The following is a 25101-nucleotide window of genomic DNA, read 5'->3' on the forward strand; positions in this document are numbered from 1 at the left end:
CAATTTGTATATGATAAGCATTACTAGTATATTAGATTGGCCCATAACTGTGCCATACAAGAGGTTAAAAGATATGATCATTGGATGGTCCAAGAATCTCATAACTGTGGTGTTCTTGGGGTGGGAAGAAATATCACCCTTTGATATCAGTAGATATTTGTGATTCATACTTCATGTTCCTGGTAGGTGCTCTTCTACCATTTTCATGTGGCTTGTTGGCCCCTTTCTTTCCTTACAGTGGTGGCGATGTTACTTTCCAATACACCTTTGCTAGAGCTACTTGAGAAAGTTCTCCATTGCACTTGGATGCCAACCTCTTCCTCTGAAGCTGCTTTTCCCTCATCTAGTGAAGCACTTCTGTGCTCTGCTTGGCTGCTGACTGCTTCCCTCTTGACTCAACAACATATTTACAATATAGAGGTTAGAAATATTGTCATAAGAAGAGTCCAGCCCAAGGGTCCATCTAGGCCAGCATTCTGTTCACACAGTGGCCAACCAGCTGCCTGTGGGAAATCCACAAGTAGGACTTGGGTGCAGTAGCACCCTATCACTTGTGTTCCCCAGCAACTGGTATACGTAAGCATACTGTCTCTAATACTGGAGGTAGCATATAGTCATTATAACTAGTAGCCATTGTCAGATTTGTACACAACCTGTCAAAAGAAGGGTGAAGTACATATAAATTGAAAACAAACATCTTCTCATACGCACAACTCACAATTTATTTCCTAGTAGAGCTTGTTCCAAAGCTGGTAAACATAGTTTCCCCGTTTGGACAAAAAGGGGAAACTATGGTTAGTGACTTCTTGGTTTAATAGTCCAAATGCAGCCGCAGTATATCACCCCCTAGGAATATTTTAGCCTAGTGGCAAAATTAGCTTTTTGTGTCCCAAATTACAGTTTATTCCATAAGCTGTGTAAATGAGGTGACCCATATCATGACTATCTTAGGAAACCACTGATACAAAATCACTGTATTGATATTATTCTCAGTACTTCCTGGGGAATGTGAATCTTAATATTAAAGTATGAATTGGAAGAATTCCTGATGATCTCTTGTAGTTCTTTGATGTTTCATTAGTTTTGGCAAGCACAAAACTGTTGGAATGCATAGATGGATGCTTTACTCATGAATGTGAGCTAATGTTGTGCCATTTTCTAATCCTCTGAAGGGAAACCACGGTTTAGAAGTAAGTGGTCCCATTCATTTCAATAGGGTGTTAATAATGAGGATGAATCAAAAGCATGGTTGTGTAGATGACTGACTGTCTATATTCCCTCCTTCTGAACTCAGAAGGCATGGGGACTCTGCTTAATACCATAAACGAATAAAATGGAATCAATTAAATGAGCTGCTGGTCTAGTGGCAGGGTCCTTTTTTGGAGAGGTAGGCCTCTGAACAAAGAAAATACACTTTGTGCTCTCTGTAGGGACCTGTTTCTTTCACTCCATCTGCTCTTCCCCAACCTTCTCTGTGATTATTTTCTGAAAGGTTCATCGTATAATCTATTTGGATGTGGACAAGGTCTTCAGTGCAGTTGCCTTCAGGAGGAAGAAGCCCATATTATTCTTTGGTAGGTGATGACTTTGCCAACATCATTTAAAGCTGAGAGAACACTGGAAGAGAAAATAAAGGCTGCTTCACATGTTACAAAAATGGAATCCACTTCTGGGGTTGGACTCGATGGTCTTATAGGCCCCTTCCAACCCTACTATTCTATGATTCTGCTAGGAAAATATAGTCTAGGAAGCTGCAACCACTTGTGGTTTTCTCACTGTATTTGTACATGTGAAGAAACACGGCAATCTGTATGCAAGATTCCTATAGGAAAGTAGCTCGAAGTTGCTTTAAAAAAATGTATATAAAGCAAAAAGTAGGGTGGGGGACTTGAAGCTTTCCTCCCCTGTCCTGTTTTTGCTTTTAAAAACTCAAACAGCAATGAAGCACTCAGTGGTCTCCATCCAAACCCTCATCAGATCAATACCTGTTTCAGCAATGCTACATCATCAAGTGTTCCCAGACCATTCAGTTGGCCCCAAGTGACTTTGGGATGAAAACAACACTTGAATACACTATATATGGCTAAATGAGAGGTGGAGGGAGCATGCAAACTTTGGTACAATTAATGTTGATTTTCTGAGAACTCTACCCAAGGCAAAAAAATTGAAATGGATTTGCGTGTGTCCTTTTTGAATGTGTATTTTTCACATTATAAATCAAATCATATAAAGTAAAAGTGCCTGAAATGGATACTACATAGATTATCATTTAACTGATGCTATCATACAGATCTGCTTCTGCCAACCTAGCAGTTCGAAAGCAACAAATTGCAAGTAGATAAATAGGTACCGCCTTGGTGGGAAAGGTAACAGCATTCCGTGCACCTCAGTGTTCAGTCATGCCGGCCACATGACCACGGAAGCGTCTTTGGACAGCGCTGGCTCTTCGGCTTAGAAACGGGGATGAGCACCGCACCCTAGAGTCGGACACGACTGGTTGGGGCCACCTTTACCTTTTTACCTTTTTATCATATAGATGTAGTACTAGTTCAGAAAAGAAGTCCATCAGAGCTTTTTTTATTTTCTAGACAACCACCTCCCCTCAAGCCAAAACTGTTGAAAGAGTAATCTAAGCATTCACGTTCAGTATAGAATTTTAGAATACTAACTGATGGTTGTTTATGGTCTCTGAAATGTGGGATGGGGAGATTTATTTTGTACTAATACACAGTTTTATGTCCAGTCAGCATCCTTCAGTTTCTGAGAGCCTTCTTTAGACAGAACCTCTGTTCCTCCTTTGTGAAGTTTCTTGTCCAGGCCTCAAATGAACACGGGAAGGAGCTACCACATTCAAAAGAGGATGCCTCTTTGTATCCACTGGCCATGTGGCATGTACTGTCCTTGGTTATCTGTCTACAGAACTTACTGGTCCAGGTAGAAATCTATTGATGATAAATAATTTAAGCATTTATTGTCAACAGCCGCAATGGTGATGTGTTTCAAACACAAAGTTGGAAGAGAATGTATACAGTCAAGTGCAGTTTCTCTTTCCTTCCACTCTTTATAGAACTTTTCTGTTCTGGCCCCCATTCAAATATTGGCACAGCATTCAACTATTGAATGCTGAGAGAGACTTATTAGATTATTCTTTCATTTTCAATGCAGATGAACCAAGTCTTCTTAAGTCCCATAGATTCCTGTAGCTCCCTTAGTAGCAGTAGCTCTTACTGCTACCTTAGTAAGAGGTGATCATGCAATATGAGCAACATTTTGCATTCTTTTGACAGTCATGAGGGAAAAAAGAAGTGTAGCCACCTCCTGTTGTAACCTAAGATGTGTTTTTTACTGGGATTTATCTGACAGTAATCAGTGTCCTCACCCTTTATATTTACAGAAGGACATTCTGCTATCCCAAACTGTTGTTGGATGTCTTGAAGTCTTGTTGGAATACCTGCACTCAAAGAATAAGAGTATTGGTATAGCTTTCAACATCCCTATTCAGTTTATTATTTAGCTTTATTTGGATTGTCTGCAATAATGAGCATAGTATCTCCACCAGCAGTGGTAAAAAAGAGTTCTTCTTTGTGGTCTCTGTGCATCACATATGGACTCTGCGCCTGCGCAGAGCCTCGTTCGGGAACATTCTCTAGCTGAGGAAAACATTTTTGGCAGGAACCGTCCCCCACCGTCCACTGCACATATCCCAGCAGGTTCTCGCCTGTTCCCTCAGATCTCTTTCGACTGCCTTACTGAAAGGACGCCTTGTTGAGACTTTCTGGTTTTTTGGTGCTTTGCTGAGGGTATTTAAGAGCGTTCTCTCTTTCTTTTCTGTCTTTTTCTGCCTTTATCTTCGTCTAAAAATAAGAAGTAGTAGTAGTTGGTTATTTTTTCTGTCTGTTTTTCATGATCACTGATGGCTGATTGGCGATGCATGGCTGTTAGGGCCCCTTTTCGAAAGTGCATTCAGTGCGGCAGTAAGCTACCCCCCACTGATGGACACTCTTTTCCTATTTTGCCTGGGGGAATCTCATGTGGTGGAAACCTGCCGACATTGTATGAATTTTACCAAACTAACTAAACGTTACCGAGCAGACTGCTTAAAAGTGATCCTTTGGAAGAATGCTTTGGAAGCCATTGACTCAACTCGCTTGATGACTTCTACTTCTAAGCCTCAAGCAATGGTAGAGACAAGTCACTCTTCTTCAGTGCTGCAGGCCAAGTCTTCAACTCTAACCACGGGTCAAACTGATCTGCCCACTCCAGACAAATCCTTAACTATTTCTACAGCTTAGAAGCTTTCTAAGAAAACTAAGGCATTGAAAGCACCTAAATTGGTGAGTGAGGTTCCTAAAAAGAAGAAAAAGAAAAACCATCATACAGGCCTTTCTCCTTCTCAGTCTATGGAGCAACACCAGATTACAATGCCGCTGCCGCTGCCACCGCCGCCACCACTACTTTTGGATTTTCCAATACTGAGAGCTCCATCGGTTTCATTGTCTACACGGAGGATTCCTTTGGTATCGTTGACTGAACAACCACATATGGTGTCAACCTTGGAAGGCGAAATCAGAGAGGTGTCACCACTGATAGCACCCCGTATCTCCCGGCCACAAATTCAGCTGTCTCCTCCCCTGATACTGAAGGAACGTTTATATAGGGATGCCTCTCTGGATTCATTCCATTCTGACGTGTCACGTATGCCCTATGGTGACTATTATGAGAGAGATGTGGGCTACAGATCCCATTCGCCGATACGTGACTGGGTCAGGTATGGCAACTGGTCTGCTCCGCCCAGGATGCATTACCAATATGAGGACTGGCATCATCATCGTGATGTTTTTCGTCATTGTACTAGGTATTTAGGAGCAACTTCTCGGTACCGGTCAGCACCTTCGGCACCTGTTTCCAGACCACTACAAGAAGATCCCTTCTTACTGCTGCTGCTGGTCCTGCCACGCTCAATTAAAAGCACAATCTACAACAAGAATGCTGGTGCCACAAGCTTCTGAAGCTGTGGGTTCGATTCAGTCTCGCCCACTACCACCCTTCCCTAGCCTGTCATCTAGGGAGAAGGAGAAAGATCAAGAACAATGCGAAGCTTCATCCCCGCAATCCATTGAGGACTATCTCTTGGACTCGACATCAGTATCATCAGCACAGCCGTCTGTCTCCTCACCAGATGAGAACATAGGAACGTGTGAAGGAGTCTCACCTTCTGAGGATCTTTACCATTTTACAGAATAATAGGATGGCACAGTCACTGGGAATTGAGACCCAACAATCGGCACAGAAATTACAAGATCCGGTTTTTGATGTGGTTTACATGGAGGCTTCAGCTCCAGTGTCAATTCCTTTCCTCCCTACATTGCTACAGACCATGAGAGAGTCCTGGAAAGCCTCTTCTTCAATGGCCCCCATGTTGAAACGCTTAGAATCTCTCTATAAGGTGGGGGAGAAGGACGCTGGTTTTCTGTTTACATATCCACGACCAAATTCAATTATAGTGGAATCATCCCAGGGCAAATCGCAAAAGATTCATGCCTCACCGGTGGACAAGGAAGGTCGCAGGCTGGACTTTCTGGGAATTTATTCTTCATCTGCACTTGGCCTCCGTGTGGCTAATTATCAAGCAACAGTGTCAAGATACCAGCTTTTCTTGTGGGAAAATATAGGATCTTTGTGCGATTATCTACTGGAGGACCAGAGGAAACTTGAACATCTTTTTCAGACTGAGGCAGTGAAGTCACAACAACCAAGCTGACTGTGATGCAAAGGCCCTTCACAGGCATGCTTGGCTCCGGTCTGCTGGCTTGACACCAGAGTGCCGATCGAGGATAGAAGATCTTCCCTTTGGTGGTGAAAGCCTCTTAAACTCTAAGACTGATGAGGCAATGGATGCCATTCAAAAGGCAAAGAGCACTGCAAAAAAGATGAGTATTTCACAACAATACCAGCAGCACCCTTATAGGCAGAGGAGATGGTTCAGACATCAACAATTCCATCAACCTTGCCAATACCAAGATAGAACTTCCACATGTTATCATCAGCAGCCTCAAAAAAAGCAATTTCCTTCCAACCACTTTCAACCACAACACTCCAAGGGGAACAACTCCTCTAAATGACGGCTTTCACTTATCCCTACACCCCATGCCTCTAGTCTCTCTTCATCCCGTGTTTGGATCACACCTATGTTGTTTTCTTCCAAATTGGACGATTATAACCTCAGACAAATGGGTCCTCGACATCATCCAATTTGGGTACCGAATAGAGTTTGAAGGCCTCCCTCCTCTTGGTACCATTCACATTACGCCATCCTCGGAGCCTCTCCGGATGGAGACATCTACGCTACTCGAGAAAGGAGCTATCAGAAGAATTATACCTTACCAAACAAGAGATGGCGTTTTTTTCCTGCTACTTCACGGTACTGAAAAGGGATGGAGGACTTCGCCCTATTCTGGATCTCAGGGGCCTCAGCAAATTTGTCAGGACATGAAAGTTTTGGATGACTACTTTGGCTTCAGTCATCCCTCTTCTTCGCCAAGATGTATGGTTTGCTTCCATGGACTTAAAGGATGCCTACTTCCAGATTCCCATCAGAGAAGATTATCAGAAGTACCTTTTTTTTGTGATTGGAGATCAGATGTTTCAGTTTGTGGTTCTCCCATTCAGCCTGGCAACTGTGTTGAGGGTCTTCACAAAATGCATGACAGTGGCATGTGCCTTTATTCTCACTCAGGGCATTGAAGTCTATCCATACCTGGACGACTAGTTAATAGTTGCGTCATCAAAACACCTTGTTGCTCAAGCAGTTTTGTTTGTCAGAAACCTGTTGCAGTCGTTGGGACTGATAATAAACATAGAAAAGTCCAACCTGGAATGCACTCAAGTAATTCCCTTCATAGGAGCAGTGTTGGATTCAACAACTGTGAGGGCCTACTTACCTTCAGACAGACGCAGAACATTGATGGAGTTAGCTCACAAAATTTCTCGTTCCCACAGGACAACGGCTTTTCAAATTCAATGGTTATTGGGACTAATGGCATCCACAGTTTATGTCGTAGCCTGGGCGAGGCTCTGCATGAGGGGTCTGCAGAATTGGTTCCTGAAATCATTCGATCCCAATGCCAATGCTCTCAGAGTGCACTTGATAGTGCTGGTCCATGTAGTGTGCAGTTTGATTTGGTGGACGCAGCCACACAGCCTTGCAGCAGGGACCTCGTTTACACCATTGCCTCCATCGTGAACTATGGTGACCGATGCATCTCAGCTGGGATGGGGAGCCCTTTGCAGTCCACTACAGATTCAAGGCCTCTGGCACTCACACAACAGAGTGCTACATATCAATGCGCTAGAACGCTTGGCAGTGTGGAAAGCACTTCAGTCTTTAGAGTCCCATCTTGTTCACAGGCATGTTCAAGTACTGACGGACAACACTAACATGTTGTGATACCCCAACAAGCAAGGCAGAACACATTCTCCATGTCTTGTTAATATGACTATTGAACTTCTTGATCGGGCAATCAAAAGGGGTATTACGCTCGCAGCCCTTCACATCCTGGGGAAGGACAACCACCTGGCGTATTCTCTAAGCAGGATGTACCGATTGTCACACAAGTGGCAGCTGGCCCCTTCCCTCATCAGGATGCTATTCCAGAAATGGGGCATACCACATACGGATCTTTACCAGTCACAACACGGTATGCGACAGCTTTTGCTCCAAAGGGGGTCTCGGCACCAGATCCCTAGGGGATACCTTTCAGATTTGTTGGTCGGAAGGCCTCTTCTACATCTTCCCTCCATTTCCTCTAATTTCCAAGGTACTGCAAAAGATTCGGAGGGACAACACAGACTGTATTCTGATAACTCCTTGGTAGCCGAGACAACCATGGTTTGCTCCCTTACTCAGTCTAGCCAACAAGAGATACATGCGGCTACCGTCAATACCGATACTTCTCGTCAGGAATCACGGTCGTGTTTGCCATCCAGATCTTGACACCCTTTGCCTCACGGTATGAAGAATTCATTTGACTTAGCCTGCCTGCCTATGGAGGTACATACAGTATCGGATGCAGCACTCAAATCATGTACTAGATGGACATATAAGAGTAAGTGGAAGACCTTTTCCAGTTTTGCAGCTTCTCAGGGCATCGATCCCTACTCTGCTTCAGCACTGACTATACTTGCTTTTCTTTACAGTCTTCTTAAAAAAGAGTTAAGGTTTACCTCAATTAAGGTCTGCTTAGCCACAATTTCAGCCTTTCATCTTCCTATGGATGGCTTTACAGTGTTTGCACATCCAACAGCATGCCAGTTTCTGTGAGGTTTAAGGAATTTAGCTCCTCCACCTCAAGTTTTCGTCCCGGAATGGAGTTTGCCCGTTGTTTTGAAGATTTTGATGTTGAAGCCGTTTGAGCCTTTGGCTAAGGTAGATTTCCAACTTCTGTCCTGGAAGGTGGCATTCTTAATAGCCATAACTACTGCTCGAAGGGCAAGTGAATTATGTGCCCTTCGTATAGACGCTCCATACCTTATTTTTCATAGAGACAAGGTGGTGTTAAGACCCGGCCCAGCTTTCCTGCCTAAGATGGTGTCTGATTTCCTTGTAAATCAGTCCATTATTCTCCCCACCATTTTTCCAGTACTGTCTTCGCAGCTGAAAACAACACTGCATACTTTGGATGTACGTCGTGCGCTGGCTTTCTACAAGGCTAGGATGGAATTGTTTCGTAAATCGCAAAGACTTTTTGTTTGCTATGGAGGGTCCAAAAAGGGGTTTCAGGTCTCCATGCAGAGGCTCGCCTCTTGGATTGTACAGGCTATACAGTTAGCCTATGAACTTGAGGGATTGACGCTTGATGTCCTCATGCAGTCCAGTAGAAGAGTGTCCACTTCGACAGCGTACAGCAGGGGAGTGTCGATACTGGAGTTAGGTTGAGCTGCGACGTGGTCGAGGCCATCCACTTTCATCTCGCACTACAGACTGGATGTCAGGGTAAGGGAGGATTGCAGTTTTGGCTGTGCAGTCCTGTCATCGATCCTCCAATAGCATGTGACAACGCTCCTACTCACCTCCAGTAAGTCAGCGTGTTAATCGCCCATATGTATAGAGACTACGAAGAAGGAATGCCGGTTGCTTTCCTGTAACTGTAGTTCTTTGAATGGTTATCTGTGCATTCACACAACCCACCCACCGTCCCCACTTCGGCGTCAATATCACTACTATTGTCGAGGTGAGACAGTTTCCTCAGTAACGAGGCCATTTGTCAGTCTCAAGGAACTAAGGGAATAGGCGGGAACCTACTGGGATATACGCAGTGGATGGTGGGGGAGGGTTCCTGCCAAAAATGTCTTCTTCAGCTAGAGAATGTTCCTAAATGAGGCTCTGTGCAGGCGCAGAGCCCATATGTGTGAATCCACAGATGACCACTTGAAGAACTACAGTTACAGGTGAGCAACTTGCATTTTTATTATCAGGTCCTAAGAGAAGGAGCTGCATCTTTATTTTCCAGTGTTCTTTACATCAGGGTAGTTAGTAGGTGACTGAGGAGGTCCTTTATATAATGGAAAAGCAAAATGGAAGTGTCCATTTCTAGGAGTCTCATTTCAGTTCCTAAGAAAGCAGCGCAAAACTCTTGTCTGTATTACAAGCTGTGTCAGGCCCAATGTGATGTATTTTAGTCAGGCCACACTTAGGCAATGACCTGGTTCACACATAGCAACAACCCAGAGTTCAAAACCCAGCAGCAAACCATGGATTCTCTTCCTGGGTTGTTCATGCTTAACAACCCATAGTTAAACCATAGCACAGGGTTTGCACATAATGACACCCCATGATTCAAAGACAACTCATACTCAGGGTTGTTGTTATGTGTGAACTGAAATACGTCACATGAAGAAATTTGTACAGACTTCTGTACAATCTCTATTCAGTGGATGATGGCATTGGAAGCCACAAAGCATGTATCACAACACTGTATGTATCACAACACTGATGGGGGGATGTATCACAACACTGTATATGCATAAAGTTCCTTGCTCTTGAGGTAGAGGCACAGGGATTTTTCAGGTACCTGGTGACTGGCAGGGATATAGTCTTTACTATTAAGGCAAGACATGTTTCCGGTACATTATCCTTTATAATCAATTGGAGGTGGGGAAGAATGCCAACCAAAACATGTATAGCTAGGAAAGAGGATGTTTGGTAACCAGGATAGTGGTTGCCATTCGTCCACAGCATAAATGGTGTCTGTGACAAAGTCCCTAGAAAATAGAAAGGACCAATTGTGGGGAAAAGGCAAGGTCTGTGGGGGGTCCCATTTAGGTAGATTTTAAATAGAACAAATAGTTTTCCAGCCGTAGCCAACATTGGTTCTGTATTTCACATAAGGTCAAAGATGATACCCCAAAGGTCTACCTTCAATATTAACTAACATAGCAATTCTCTAGGCTTTACATTCTCTGAATTTATATTTTCCTCTCTTCTCCTCCAGTATATTTGGTTTAATGAATTAGATAAGAGTTTAAATTGTAGCCAGCAATAATGGCTGTTGTTGAGTGAGATAGTAAACTTTAACTCTCTTTTTGCTAGGGAGCATCAATTTTGTTATAACTTTTTGATGACATCAAGTATAGGTGGCCCTCTGGGTGGTGTTGGACTATATCAGCCTGAGCCAGCATGGCCAATGTCAGGGATGATGGGAGTTGTGGTCCAGCAACATCTGGAGAGCCACAGGTTCTTCATCCGTGACATAAAGAAAATCTTGACTCTGTATGAAAAAGTACATTTAGCTAGGATCTCTTCTACTGGGTTTTTTAAAAGCTATCTGTGGTTGGTTTTCTTCTAGCATGCCATATTGCCTCACAGCCGTGGAATAGATTCCTGTTGATCACACTTCTAGATGGTGGTAATCATTCTTTTCTTCACCCGGAAATTCTTAGACTAGTTGCTTTGGTGAGTACAGGGGCTATAAACTGTTATCCTACACATTTCTGGCATGTTATAGCTTTACACTATGTCTCCAGGTGTTTATATTGCTTCTTAGGGCCAAAACAGACATGGCCTGTGTAATTGGACCTCCTGACTTAAAACAGCGGCAACAACTTAAATGCATTGGAGGGGAATTCTGATTTCGAACAGAGCAGAGACACTGGAGAGGGGGTATTTTACACTTTCCCCCATGCTGTTTCCCTGATCAAAATCACTTTATATTGTGTTCTTTCTATAGCAAGACTAATAGCAGCTTCAGGGTATGTCTTTGAGACTTTGATTAGGGGAATGTGGTGGATGGGTGGAGGAAAGGGTTAAATGCTCCTTCCCCAGTGCCATTGCTCCAGTCAAAATTGGAGCCCCATGTAGCTGCTTTTTCAGTTACACCCCCCCACCCCTCCCCAGTTAGGAGACCTGATTTTGCATCTTCCATATCATGTCTATTTTGGCTCCTTAGAATCCTGAGGTAGAAAACTTCTTGGGCTGATAAATTCTCAGTCTTTAGCCATGTAGGTTGTTGAGCAACCTGAATTAAGATGCGGGCTAATGCAGGTTACACAGAAATATAACAAAGGATCTTGACCAAGTCTTTTAGAACTCTGTATATCCACCCATGAGTTGCAGCAGTAAGTCAGAATAACCGTAGTTGTTCTGAGTTGTTCACTCAGAAGGGATCATTCGTTTGTTTTCTGCCTGCCTACCAAACTTATAGTACAATCCTTTGCATATCTACTCAGAAGTTAGTCCTGCTGAATTCAGTGGGACTTATTCTGAGGTAAGCGTGTATAGGATTGCAGCCTTAAGCACATCTGTATACGATGAAATGTTTTTGCTTCTGGCTTGTACATTCAGTAAACTCTGAAAGCTTAATTCTAGCATAAGTTTCCACAGAATCATTAAGTTGGAAACGTTCAGTTGGATGTCTGTCTGTCTGTCTGTCTATTTATTTCATTTCTATACCGCCCAATAGCCGAAGCTCTCTGGGTGGTTCAAAAAAAATTAAAACCAAAAAGCACACAGTAAAGCAATATAAAATATAAAAGCATTAAAACCAGAGTATAACAATACAACGAGAATAAAACCAGAATAAAACCTAGCAGCAATGCAGACATTTAAAATACAGATTTAAAACAGCAAAGCTAAAAAATTAGAAAACTAAAATGCTAAAATGCCTGGGAAAATAAAAAGGTCTTCACCTGGTGCCGGAAGGTATACAATGTAGATGCCAGGCGAACTTCGCTAGGGAGCTCATTCCACAGCCAGGGTGCCACAGCAGAAAAGGTCCTCCTCCTTGTAGCCACCAGCCTCACTTCTTTGGGCAGGGGCTCATGGAGAAGGACTGCTGAGGATGATCTTAAGGTCCAGGCAGGCACATATGGGAGGAGGCGATCCTTCAGATAACCCAAGCTGTTAAGGGCTTTGAATGTTAATACCAGCACTTTGATTTGGGCCCGGAAATGGACTGGCAGCCAGTGCAGCTGGAAAAGTACCGGTGTAATATGAGCTCATTGGCCAGTCCCTGTTAACAATGTTGCTGCACTATTTTGGACTAGCTGGAGTTTCCAGACCATTTTCAAAGGCAGCTCCACGTATAACGCATTGCAGTAATCCAGACGAGAAGTTATCAGAGCATGGATAACTGTAGCTAGGCTATCTCTGTCCAGATAAGGGTTAGGGTTGGTATACCAGCCTAAGCTGATAAAAAGTGCTCCGTGCCACTGAGTTTACCTGTGCCTCAAGTGACAGTTCTGGGTCCAAGAGCACCTCCAAACCACTAACCTAATCCTTTAGGGGGAGTGCAACCCCCTCCAGAACAGGTTGAATATCACCTAGCTGGGCAGATGAACCACCCACTAACAGTACCTCCATTTTGTCTGGATTGAGCTTCAGTTTATTGGCCCTCATCCAGTCCATTACCGTGCCCAGGCACTGATTCAGAACAGCCACTGCCTCACTTGGGTTTGATGAGAAAGAGAGGTAGAGCTGGGTGTCATCCGCATATTGATGGCACCTCAGCCCACACCTCTGAATAACCTCCCCCAGTGGTTTTGTGTAGATGTTAAACACCATGGGGGATAAAATAGAGCCCTGTGGAACCCCATGGCATAATTGCCATGGCACAGAGCAATAATCCCCCAGCATCACCTTCTGGAATCGGCCATCCAAGTAGGAACGGAACCACTGCAGTGCAGTGCCTTCAACTCCCAACCCAGACAACCTATCCAGAAAGATACCATGGTTGATGGTATCGAAAGCCGCTGAGAGGTCCAGAAGAATCAACAGGGTCGTACTCCCCCTGTCCCTCTCCTGGCAGAGGTCATCCCACAGGGCGACCAAGGCAGTTTCCATTCCAAAACCAGGCCTGAAGCCTGATCGAAATGGATCTAGATAATCCCTTTCATTCAACAGTGCCTGGAGCTGTCCTGCAACCACCCGCTCAAGCACCTTGCCCAGGAAGGGGGTGTTGGCCACTGGCCTATAATTGTTAACATCCTCGGGGTCCAGGTTAGGCTTTTTCAGGAGTGGCCTAATTACCGCCTCTTTTAAAGAGGCCGGCACCACTCCCTCTCTCAAGCAGGAATTTACAACTTCCTGGACCCAGCCAGAGATCCTCTCTTTGTTTGATGTAATAAGCCATGAAGGGCAAGGGTCAAGCACACAAGTAGTTGATTGGACTTGGCCAAGCACCTTGTCCGCATCCTCAGGCCTCAATAACTGAAACTCATCCAATAAAACTGGACCAGACGGTGCTCTGAATGCCTCTGCCAATGGAACTGCATTAATTGTCGTGTCCAATTCATGACGAATCTGAGCAACTTTATCTTCAAAGTGCCATGCAAACTTGTCACATCTTCAACCAGGGGTTCCAAAGCCTCTCTCCCTGGCCCAGAATGTAACAGGCCGCAAACCACCCAGATAAGCTCTGCTGGATGACACTGAGAAGATGCAGTGCTGGTGGAAAAGAACTGTCTCTTTGCCACCCTCACCGCCACAGAGTAGGCTTGATAATGAGCTCTCTGTTCGGTCTGACTCAGCACGAGTTTTCCTCCACCTGCGTTCTAGCTGTCTCCCCTCTTGCTTCATTGCTTTGTATCTAGTCCTATTTCTTGCTGCAACTGAGGCAAGATATATCCAAATAAAAAATGTAATAATTTTTAACCTCTGTTCTTAAATATTGCTGAAGGCTCTGTTGCAATAAAGCTTGTGGCAGCAAATGGCTCTGTGGTATTTACAGATGATTCTGTGTTGGAATTAAAATGTAACTTTATTTTTCAGTTTATGAGATATCAAGGGACCAGGATTATTTCTCAAAGTGAAATTAGCCACATACTTGAAGCAGCAGCAAATACCAAAGTGCCAGAACTTTCTGATGTCACAATTGCTGCTCTTCGTGCCTTTCTTCTTCAGGTGAGTACTTTAGAGAAGATGATCTGGTAACAGTGAACAGTAGCTGAAAATGAAGTTACAGGAGTGGCTGTTCTTCTGGCTTCTGGATTTTAGTGTCAATTTGGCTTCTGTAAGATCTAAGTACTAGTGGACTCATTTGCCCCTTCAGGACATTTAGCTCTGAGAGCTGTACTGTGTAACTATAAAGCATCCTTGATTGCAGCAGTTTTGCTGTTGCATTCTTATCTCTTGATTCTTTTCCTTTTAGCTCCTTACAAATGGAATAACTACTTTTTAAAATAGTTTTTTTTAATGGTGGCTTTATTGTGTATTCTGTTTTTATGTGTATTTTCAGTGTCTTTTATATTTGCATTTGGTTTTGCTTGATTGTATGTATTGTCTTTCATTTGCATTGTAAACTGTCCTGAGAGATAGATGTGTGTGTAATATATAAATATTGCAAAGGGCAGTAGATAAATGTCTCAAATAAATAAATTCCATAAGCCAAAAATGCGTTGCAATAAGAGAATACCTGCATGAAGATTCTGAAATGATTCTAACATAGCTGGCCTTAGCAAAAATCACTTCAGGCAGCAGATTCCAGAGAGGGCATTGTTTTCTTAACTCAAACCTCCAGAGTCAGTACCAAAAATAAGATGGGGGGATTATCATTTTGACATTTTCTTTCCGGAGCACAAATGTGTAAGTCTGGCACTGGGTTCAGAAGTACACTTTATACCAGGGATGGGGAACATGTGGCCCTCCAGATGTTAGACTGCAACTCCCATTATCCCCTGCAATTGGCTATGCTGGCTAGAATTGATGGGCATTAGACCAGCAACTTTTGGAGGGCCACACATTCCCCACTCCTGCTTTACGCCATTCCAAACCCAGAAGTACCACATATACACACACAAGCTGTTTATACTGTGCTAGAACCCTTTCAGTTCCTGACTGTAGAGACCACAGAATGCAATCTTAGGTATCGGCACCAGTTATGTAATCTGCCCAGTTTGGCTTTCTGATTCAAAGCACAAAAATGCAATTTATTTACTAAGGTAAGCTTTCTATGCACCTTCTGTGTATCTGGCTTAGTGTTTGGCACTAAGCCATCAGCATGGTATGCTGACATCTGGACATGGATTTGGATTTTATTGCTATCATAGCAAGTGGAGGAAATGAAGATGAAGAAACCTATTAATTATTCCTGTAATTCCTTTCACTTCAATGTACAACTTCAATGTCAGCTTCAAAATGGAAAATGTCAGGTGGATTCAACCCAAAAAGCATCCGCCCAAAGCTTGCTGGAGAGCCTCCCATCAACAAGCAGGAATCTGTGTACCCATCAAGATATGGTGTATCCTTTGGCAGGACATGGGTGAAGTTACTGGAGTGAAATATAGATTGCCATTTTATTTGCTATTTTGTGACCAAAATACTTGCTATTTTGTGACCAAATTTCCCTGGGAGAGAGACTGTTCTTTAGAGCACAATTCTGTGGGAATGACTGTAAGCCTCCAAATTTGGAGGCTTATGGCCATCCAATGCAGAGTGGGAGGAGTGACAGAGGCGAGCTTTGCCTCTGTGCTATCCCCACTCTGTGTTTTAGTTAGTCAGGTATTTTTGCTTATCTAACTGAGGCATCGGTGATGGGGAGGGAAGGAGGCTGGGGAAGGCTGGGGATAGCTCATATTCCTGCTTCTCCAGTCCCCTCTCTGCCCATGGAAATGTCCCCTTTCTCTCCTCTCCAAGGTCAACTTTGTGAGGGGGAGGGGGCAGGGAGCTTAGAGTCCTGGGTCTGAGGTCGGAGCGGTGTCTCTAACCTCAGATCCAGGAATCGGAAGTATCCTATGGCCCAGCAGACTCTGTCTACGGGCCATAGGATTGCTCTCTAAATTATTTGTGTTTTTGGTCTCATCACTAGAGCTTAGAGAGGATGTAAAGAAGTCAACATAAGATAGAAAGGAATAAAATGTAGTTGTGAGAAATGTTACTCTTCATGTTGAACATTCTATGGTTGTGTTTTAGCAGGAGTGGCAAGGCAGGTACTGATTTTCATTCTTCCTCATTTTTGTGTGTGTTGCCAACAGAGTGCCTTTGCTCCATCAAGTTACTGCTGGAACACTGCCCCTACAGTTGTAGGATTCATACTTCACCAATGGCACTGATAAGTCCATCAGTAGGTCCCATTATATGAGGAGGAACAAAATGGCTGTGGACAGTTCTGAAGTTCATAGTAATTACTTACCTAACCAGTGTAGAAATTACAGAAATGAAGTATATCATTCCAATATAAATTTGAGAGTCTACACTCTTGTTATGAAAAAGGTAACTGGGGAAGCATCCTAAGGTTTTCTGTACACATTCTGTATTGAACCATTAACATTATTCAGTGTTAGGGACATACTGTACAATCAAAGCACTGGTCACGCTAGTAATTATCAATAATGATTTTGTTCAACAGACAGGAGTGCCTTGTGGTATTTGTATCATAGCTCTCTTTTTTTTCAGCTAAAGAAGAAGCATTACTTAACAAGACAGGTAGAAGTTGTATCTGGCCAGACTCAACCTGAAACTTCTTATCTAAGGCTGCAGTCCTATAACCACTTATCTGGGAGTGAGCCCCACTGAACTCAAAGGAGCTTACTTAGTTTTGAGAATACATGTATAGGATTGTACTCTAAATATGTTCTGAAAAGGAATGGAACTCTGGCATCAAATTATGGAATAGGTTTCAAAACTGACAGTCACGCTCCTGAGCTATTTTCTGCTCTTTCCCCGTGGCAAGCCTTTCAGTGTTTAGGTAAAAGAATTACAACATATAATGCTTTCAATTATTTTGTTGGTTTTCCACTCAAGGCCTTGAATTCAGATGTCTTGGAGGAGTAGCAGTGTCTCTCTCACACATCAGAGACTGAAGAAAAGAAACAATACTGAACATAATAATGAATGGATAAAGCAACTTGCCTTTACATTTTCTTGCTAGTCAGTGGGCTTAAAGAAGGAATGTTATGTAAGTGATTACAGCCTGCTCCAGAAGCTATTTAGTAATCTATTTAGTAGTTGAAATAAACACTCTCAAATTAAAAACTTTTCTGTCTTCCTTGGAAATGGCTTAACTGAAGTATACATGTCATTTTAGAGTTATTTTCTTTTTTTAATCAATTTTTATTGTAAATTTCAACAGAGCAAAACAAACGAAAAATATAACAAAACCAAAAAACCCACAACCAACATATTCTAAAACCCTCAGTTTCGAATTCTACAATATTCTAGAAAGAGAAAAAAAGGAAAAAAATAGGTTACACATAAACTTCAGTAAAAGCAGACCAAATGTTCACATATAAGTCCATTTGCAAGTTACACCTATATACCACTCTTTCCAATGTTGCTAGCGTTGTGAAGTCTTCAATCCATTGCATTATAGGCGGTGAGCTTTTATCCTTCCAGTATCATAGTATCAGCCTTTTAGCAACCAAAAGGGTGTTAAAGATCCATTTACGCTGACCATGTGTTACATTCGAAGAAGCAGGTAAGTAATTTAAAAGAACATTTACATCAGTAAATATTAAAGAGCTTTCCAATACAAAATTTATTACGTATAACAACTTCCTCCCAAAAGGAGGCAACCATTGGGCATTTCCAAACCATATGAATAAGAGAAGTAATGACTGCATTACACTTCCAACAATTAGTCGAATTTGACAAACCTTTATTAAAAAGATGTTGTGGCGTCCAATGGACCCGACACAAAAGTTTTTTGCTAGATAAGGTGTAACTGAAGATCTGTTGAGATGTCTGATACAGACGCCAAAACGGCAGTCTATTGATTAAACAAAATAAGATGTTCCAATTCCCTGTTCCATTCCTGCTGTAAACCCCTTGTATTTTTATTCATTGATAATAAATATTTATAAAAATGAATTGTGGGTTGATATATCTGATCAGCTTCAATGAGTATTTCCAGTAGCGAAGGAGACCAAAGCAGTAAAAGCAGCAGGACCGAATCAGATACAAACAAATGTTTCAATTGCAAATACTGCCATTCCGCCGTAGCAGGCAAATCAAATTGATCTAGCAAAGTTGAAAATAATGAGAACTCATAATCTGTAAGCACCTTGAAAACAATGCAGTGATTACTCGAAGCCAACATGGATTTGTCAAGAATAAATCCTGCCAGACTAATCTGATCTCATTTTTTGATAAGGTCACCTCCCTTGTGGACTGTGGGAATGCTGTGGACATAATATACCTCAACTTCAGCAAAGCTTTCGACAAAATGCCCCATGATATCTTGATTAGCAAACTAACTCAAAGTGGGCTAGATGAAACAACTATCAGGTGGATCCACAGTTGGCTACAGGATTGGACTCAAAGAGTGCCTATCAATGGGATCTTTTCAAACTGGGGAGAGGTAACGAACGGGGTACTGCAGGGCTCAGTCCTGGGCCCAGTGCTCTTCAACATTTTTATTAATGACTCTATGAGGAGGTGCAGGGAATGCTGATCAAATCTGCAGATGACACAAAATTGGGCGGGATAGCTAATACCTTGGAAGATGCTGTCAGGAGCGCCCTTGCTGCCTTCTGAAATCCTCAAGTAGCCAGAATCAACACGCAGACGATAGGGCTCTTTTCCAAGGCTTTATTTCCATTCAACCTAATGATGCTTACAGATGCTAATTGCATGAGCCTAATGAGGCAAACTTAAAAGAGCTGCCTACTAGGGGTTTCTAGCCTTAGTGAATCAGTTGATCTCCGTTTGGAGGGCAGAGGCAGGAAGCCTCTGAACTTAAGGGCTTGGAGGTGAAAGTCCACCCCTTTCCTGTGGAGCATCGGGGTGCAGCTGTTGACGTCGCACCAAGTGGGCTGAGCGCCTCCTCTCGGCACCCTCCATCTCCCACTTGTCCCTGCACTGGTGCCTAGCGTCCTGAAGCTCCAGTTGTCCCTCCCTCTGCCTGCCAGGGTCGCTACCACTCTCAGGAATGTCAGGAGGGAGGGACTCTCCCTCCAGTGGCACCTCTGGACAGCGTGCGGGTTCCTCTCCCACCGTGTCTATCTCTTCCTCAGAATCAGAACTGCTTTGGGGCTCTGTGGGCTCCGATTGAACCCTGACAGACAGAAACAAAATTCGAAGTGATCTTGATAGGCTGGAGTGCTGGGCAGAAAACAACAGAATGACATTTAACAGGGATAAATGCCTAGTTCTGCACCTAGGAAAAAGAAACCAAATGCACAGTTACAAGATGGGGGATACTTGGCTCAACAATACTACAAGCGAGAAGGATCTTGGAATTGTAGATCACAAGCTGAATATGAGCCAACAATGTGCTGTGGCTGCAAAAAAGGCAAATGCTATTTGGGGCTGCGTTAATAGAAGTATAGCTTCCAAATCCTGGGAAGTACTGGTTACCCTCTACTCAGCACTGGTTAGGCGTCATCTGGAGTGCTGTTTCCAGTTCTGGGCACCACACTTTAAGAAGGATGCAGACAAGCTGGAGAGGGTTCAGAGGAGGACAACAAAGATGATCAGGGGACTGGAAACAAAGCCCTATGAAGAGAGACTGAAAGAACTGGGCATGTTTAGCCCTGAGAAGACTGAGGGGAGATAGGATAGCGCTGGCCAGGATCTCTTCTTGATCATCCCAGGGTGCAGGACACGGAATCATGGGCTCAACTTACAGGAAGCCAGATTCTGGCTGAACATCAGGAAAAAATTCCTGACTGTTAGAGCCATACGACAATGGAACCAATTGCCTAGGGAGGTAGTGGGCTCTCCTGCACTGGAGGCATTCAAGATGAAGCTGGACAGCCATCTGTCAGGGATGCTTTGACTTAGATTCCTGCATTGAGCAGGGGGTTGGACTAGACGGTCTTATAGGCCCCTTCTTTATTGGCCCCAGGCCTGGAACCAAGGCACCTGTAGTGTTAGAGGAGCGTAGAGATCCATAATGCTCTGCTCAGGTTCATTATTAGTGCAATTCCCTTGTTAGTGGGCCTCCGAGCATGTGAGATGAGTCAAAGGTTGATAGAGAGCAGCCTTAGCGCATTCCATACTAACAAGCTAGAGGGTCTTATCAAGATGTGCCTGGGAAGTGAATCTATGTTTATGCTGAGCTGCAGGTGTCTGTGCTGAGAAAGTTGTAAAAGAATACTAATTGATGCTTGCTGTTGTCATGCTGCCTCACTGCTAACATGTATGGTATAAACCCCATTTTACCCTATGACTCTGGGTTCAGAGAAGTTGTCTGATCCAGCCATTGGGTACGCCTGTGTGCTGTAAGTTACTTGATAAAGTACTCCTTGTAAGTAAACCTAGATCTGATTTATCACTATCTTGGCACCTCTAAATTAAGAGTTTGAAGCCTACTGCAGGGGCAATATACCTTCCAACCCTACTATTCTATGATTCTATGACCCCCCACTAATTGATCCAGGGTAAAGATAATTTTATCTGTCCAGGTCTGCCATAGAAACATTTTCTTTCCGATTCTTAAATCTGGATTTCCCCATAAAGTCAATTTAGCATGGGAAAATGGGTCAAACTGTAATTGACGTGACATTATATGCCACAGTTCTCTAACTGCCAAAATTGCGGGAGGAGCTCTGTCTGCCTTAATATGCTGAGAACATACTGCCATCCATTTAAATAGAGGCTCTGGAGAAGAAGATTCCAACAATGACCAAGCTGGAAAATCTAATTAAGTGGAAAAGACCAAAATTTAGTACAAGTCAGCAAATAGGCCCAGTGGTACATTACTAGATCCAGAAAACCGAACCCCCGCTCATTAACTGGAAGTTACTGTACATCCTTTTCAAAGATATTCTTGGTGGAGAGGAACCCCAAAAGAATTTACAAAACAAAGCATTAAGTTTTTGGAAATTTTGCCAGGTATAAGTATGGGGATCCCACATATAACATAAATAATTCGAGGTATGGTATTCATCTTAAGTGTATTAACCTTACCCCATAAACTCAACTTTAAAGATGCCCATCTATCTATATCTTGTGAAATATCAATCAACTTGTTTAAATTTAACCTAATGATTTGAGATATAGCTCTACGGATAATTATTCCTAAATAAGTAATAAATTCTGGTCACCATCAAAATCGCCAATTGGCTAATACGCTAGAGTATACCCTATCTCCAATCGACATTATTTCCGACTTAGACCAATTAATTGAATAGCCGGACAATTCACCAAAAATGATTAATCAATTTCATCAAAACTGGAACTGATGACTGGAGTTTCAAGATAAACAACAAAAGATCATCAGCATAAGGGTTTAATTTTAAATTCTAAACCAAAATGGACAAATCCATGAATACTAGTATTTTGTCTAATAGCACATGCCAAGGGTTCCAAGCATAAGTAGAATATCAATGAGGAGAGTGGACAACTTTGTATGGCACCCGCCCGAGTTTTAAAAAAAATGCTGAAAGCAAACCGTTAGTTATTGCTCTCACTCTTGGAGCGGAGTATAAGATTTTTAATGCATTTCAAAAATTCTATAGGAAAACCAAAATTAGTCAATATAATAAAAATTAATTTCCAATGAATTTTGTCAAAGGCCTTTTCTGCATCCAAGGAAATGATGGCCGCCTAGTCAGTTCTTTCAGAGTTTCAAGCAATTAAATCAACAACTAATCTAAGATTATCAGCCTTCTGTCTATTTTTAATAAATCCCACCTGGTCTGGTCTAACCAATGTGGCCATAACTTGCTGCAATGTATCGGCCAACCAAGATTGCTGTTAATATTTTGATACCTACATTAATTAATGATATAGGTTGACTGTTAGCAGAACGGGTATGATCCTTGCCTGGAGTAGGAATCACAGTAATATAAGCATCATTTAACAATGAAGAAAGGGAGACGGCCTCAAAAATATGGTTATAGAGGCAATACAACTTTGGGGCTAAAAAGCTAGATAATGTTTTATACCATTCAATTGGGAATCCATCTGGTCCGGGTAATTTCCCAGCATTCATTCTCATTATTGCATTCATAATTTCGTCTAAATGCAGAGGGGCTAAAAGGAGCTGTTGTGAAGAATCTAAACATGGAAGATGAATCTGGAAAAAAAAGCGTCCATATCTTGCTTTGGTATCTTATTACCAGTACTATACAGATCAGAATAGAACTTTAAAAAATGTGAGTTTATGTCTGTGGGAGAAGTATATGCTTTGCCACTCTCATCTTTAATGGCTGAAATAAGATTTTGATGTTGGTGCTGTTTTAAGACGATGTGCAAGGAACTTATTAGGACGTTCACCATTTCTCCAATATTTCTGTCGTAGACTGGTCAGAGCAAATTCTGCCTGTTGTGAAAGAACATTACTGAGCTCATGCTTAGTATTTTGTAGCTCTTGATAAAGTTGTGCTGTGGGAGAAGTCGCAAACTGAGTTATAAGAGATTTCAGCTTCTTGTGTAAAAGCGTCTGTTGAGTTTTTTTAAGCTTTTGATAAGAAGCATAAGAGATAATTCGTCCCTTTATAAAAGCTTTACTAGCATCCCATTCAGTGGCGCACAAACCCACTGTACCCTCATTAATATTAAAGTACTCTGTTCAGCTAACATCTGAGTTTTACTTCTCATCATTGAGAAGAGAAACATTAAAACGCCAAAGACCAGGGGCCCTAGGAGTATCAGAAAATTGCAGTTCCAAACATGCTGGGGGATGATCTGATACTACCAATGTATCGATCTTGCAGTCTTTGATTTGACATACTAAAGATGTAGAAATCAAAAAGTAGTCTAAAGCAATTATGGTGAACTGGTGAAATAAAAGTATACTCTCTATCAGCGGGATGTAAAAATCAATTAAACCGTGTTCTGTCATATAAGCCTGGAGTGCAAGCCTCACAGCAGATTGGGTCTTAGAAGAAGATGTACTCCTATCTAACAAAGGATCTAAGACCTCGTTAAAATCCCCACCTGCAATCAAATAATCATAGGTGATATCTACCAGTTTAGCAAAACAATCATGAAACACAGCTGGAGAATCAACATTTGGCCCATATACATTGATCACAGCAATTAATTTACCCATAAACATTCCTGACAGCAAAGGTCCGCATAGTTAAAACAATGGTATTCCCCATAGTAACCTATGGCTGCGAGAGCTGGACCATAAGGAAGGCTGAGCGAAGGAAGATAGATGCTTTTGAACTGTGGTGTTGGAGGAAAATTCTGAGAGTGCCTTGGACTGCAAGAAGATCAAACCAGTCCATACTCCAGGAAATAAAGCCAGACTGCTCACTTGAGGGAATGATATTAAAGGCAAAACTGAAGTACTTTGGCCACATAATGAGAAGACAGGATACCCTGGAGAAGATGCTGATGCTAGGGAAAGTGGAAGGCAAAAGGAAGAGGGACCGACCAAGGGCAAGATGGATGGATGATATTCTGGAGGTGATGGACTCGACCTTGGGGGAGCTGGGGTGGCGACGGCCGACAGGAAGCTCTGGCGTGGGCTGGTCCATGAAGTCAGGAAGAGTCGGAAGTGACTGACCGAATAAACAACAACAAACATTCCTACCAGAATCAAAAAATGCCCCTCAGTATCAAGAATCCCCTGTTGAACTGAAATGGAAAGTTGCTTATGAATTAAAATCGCAACCCCTTTACACCGTGTTGAGGTATCTGTGACATAAGCCTCACCAACCCAGTCCTTTCGCAACATCTGTTGATCTGCAGCCATCAAGTGGGTTTCTTGTAAAAAAGCCATGTCAACATTAAGCTCTTTTAACTTAGTAAAAACTCTTTTCTGTTTGTTTACATTTTGCAGCCCCTTGATGTTCCATGAAATCACATTAAACATTGAAAAAAAAAAGCAAATTATTTGCCCCTCCGCCCAAACACAACTTCCACATTATAAACAACTAAATTTATATACCATAAGTGGTATAACAAATACATCCTTAGTTTACATTTAGAACTAACCATTTCAAACATCAAAATAATTCTTATTGCATAGAAACTCAGAGAAATTTTAAAATTATTCAAAAATGTGAACAATAATTGAAAATTTTAAAAAATCAAAAAATAAAACTCAGTGGGCTTAAATAATGAATCTAAAGTAAGTGATTAGAGGCTGCTCCAGAAACCATTTAGCAATCTATTTAGTAGTTGAAATAAAAACTCTCAAAAACTTTTCTGTCTTTCTTGGAAATGGCTTAACTGGAGTATGCATGTCATTTTAGAGTTATTTTCAACACTGATATGCAAAATAATTTGCAGGCAGTACTGATAAATTCCCAATGTGCTTGACCTCAATAGATTATATTTTTAAAGCTTTCTACATCAACTTTATATTCAGATGCAGTGAATTGTTATTTTGGTTAATGCAAAATGATAGTTTTATGCTACTAAGCGATTTCATGAGAAATATGCTGTGGATCAAGGATTTTAACCCATCTAGCCAAATTCATAGTCAGCACTGTAGTTGGTTGACCTTTCCCCCCCCTCACTGTTGGCAATAGCAACAGTAGTGATGTTCTCTACCCTTTCGATATAAGAACTAAGCACTTCCTTAAAGCTTCTATCTAAGCGCTGATTCTCATTTTTTGTTACTATGCTATGAAAATCGTATCTATAGTGATGGATCTTAGTATGATGTCACTCACATTGTGTTGCCCAAATTGTAATAATTTCTGCAGATTTTTAACATCTCCAATCGATGTATTGCATTGCATGTAAAAATGCCTTAAAAAGTCTTCATG

At 42.2% G+C, this 25101-nt stretch overlaps 1 protein-coding gene across 1 annotated transcript in view; it reads left to right on the forward strand.

Annotated features, from left to right (window-relative positions):
* Positions 1-18289, forward strand: part of LOC146339690 (meiosis inhibitor protein 1-like) — a 50960-nt gene extending 32671 nt beyond the window's left edge. Inside the window, exons 19-26 of the mRNA XM_084809981.1 lie at positions 239-420; positions 1493-1574; positions 2744-2934; positions 3395-3476; positions 10845-10951; positions 14264-14395; positions 15622-15731; positions 17247-18289. Coding sequence (XP_084666107.1) covers positions 239-420; positions 1493-1574; positions 2744-2934; positions 3395-3476; positions 10845-10951; positions 14264-14395; positions 15622-15731; positions 17247-17292 — 932 coding nt within the window. The 3' untranslated portion in view covers positions 17293-18289. The remainder of the gene's footprint in view (positions 1-238; positions 421-1492; positions 1575-2743; positions 2935-3394; positions 3477-10844; positions 10952-14263; positions 14396-15621; positions 15732-17246) is intronic.
* The last annotated feature ends 6812 nt before the right edge of the window (positions 18290-25101 follow it).

This window comes from Heloderma suspectum, chromosome 7, assembly GCF_057233095.1.
Source record: "Heloderma suspectum isolate Gila_16-S chromosome 7, 16-S_ref, whole genome shotgun sequence".
In the NCBI taxonomy this organism is placed as follows: Eukaryota; Metazoa; Chordata; class Lepidosauria; order Squamata; family Helodermatidae; genus Heloderma; species Heloderma suspectum.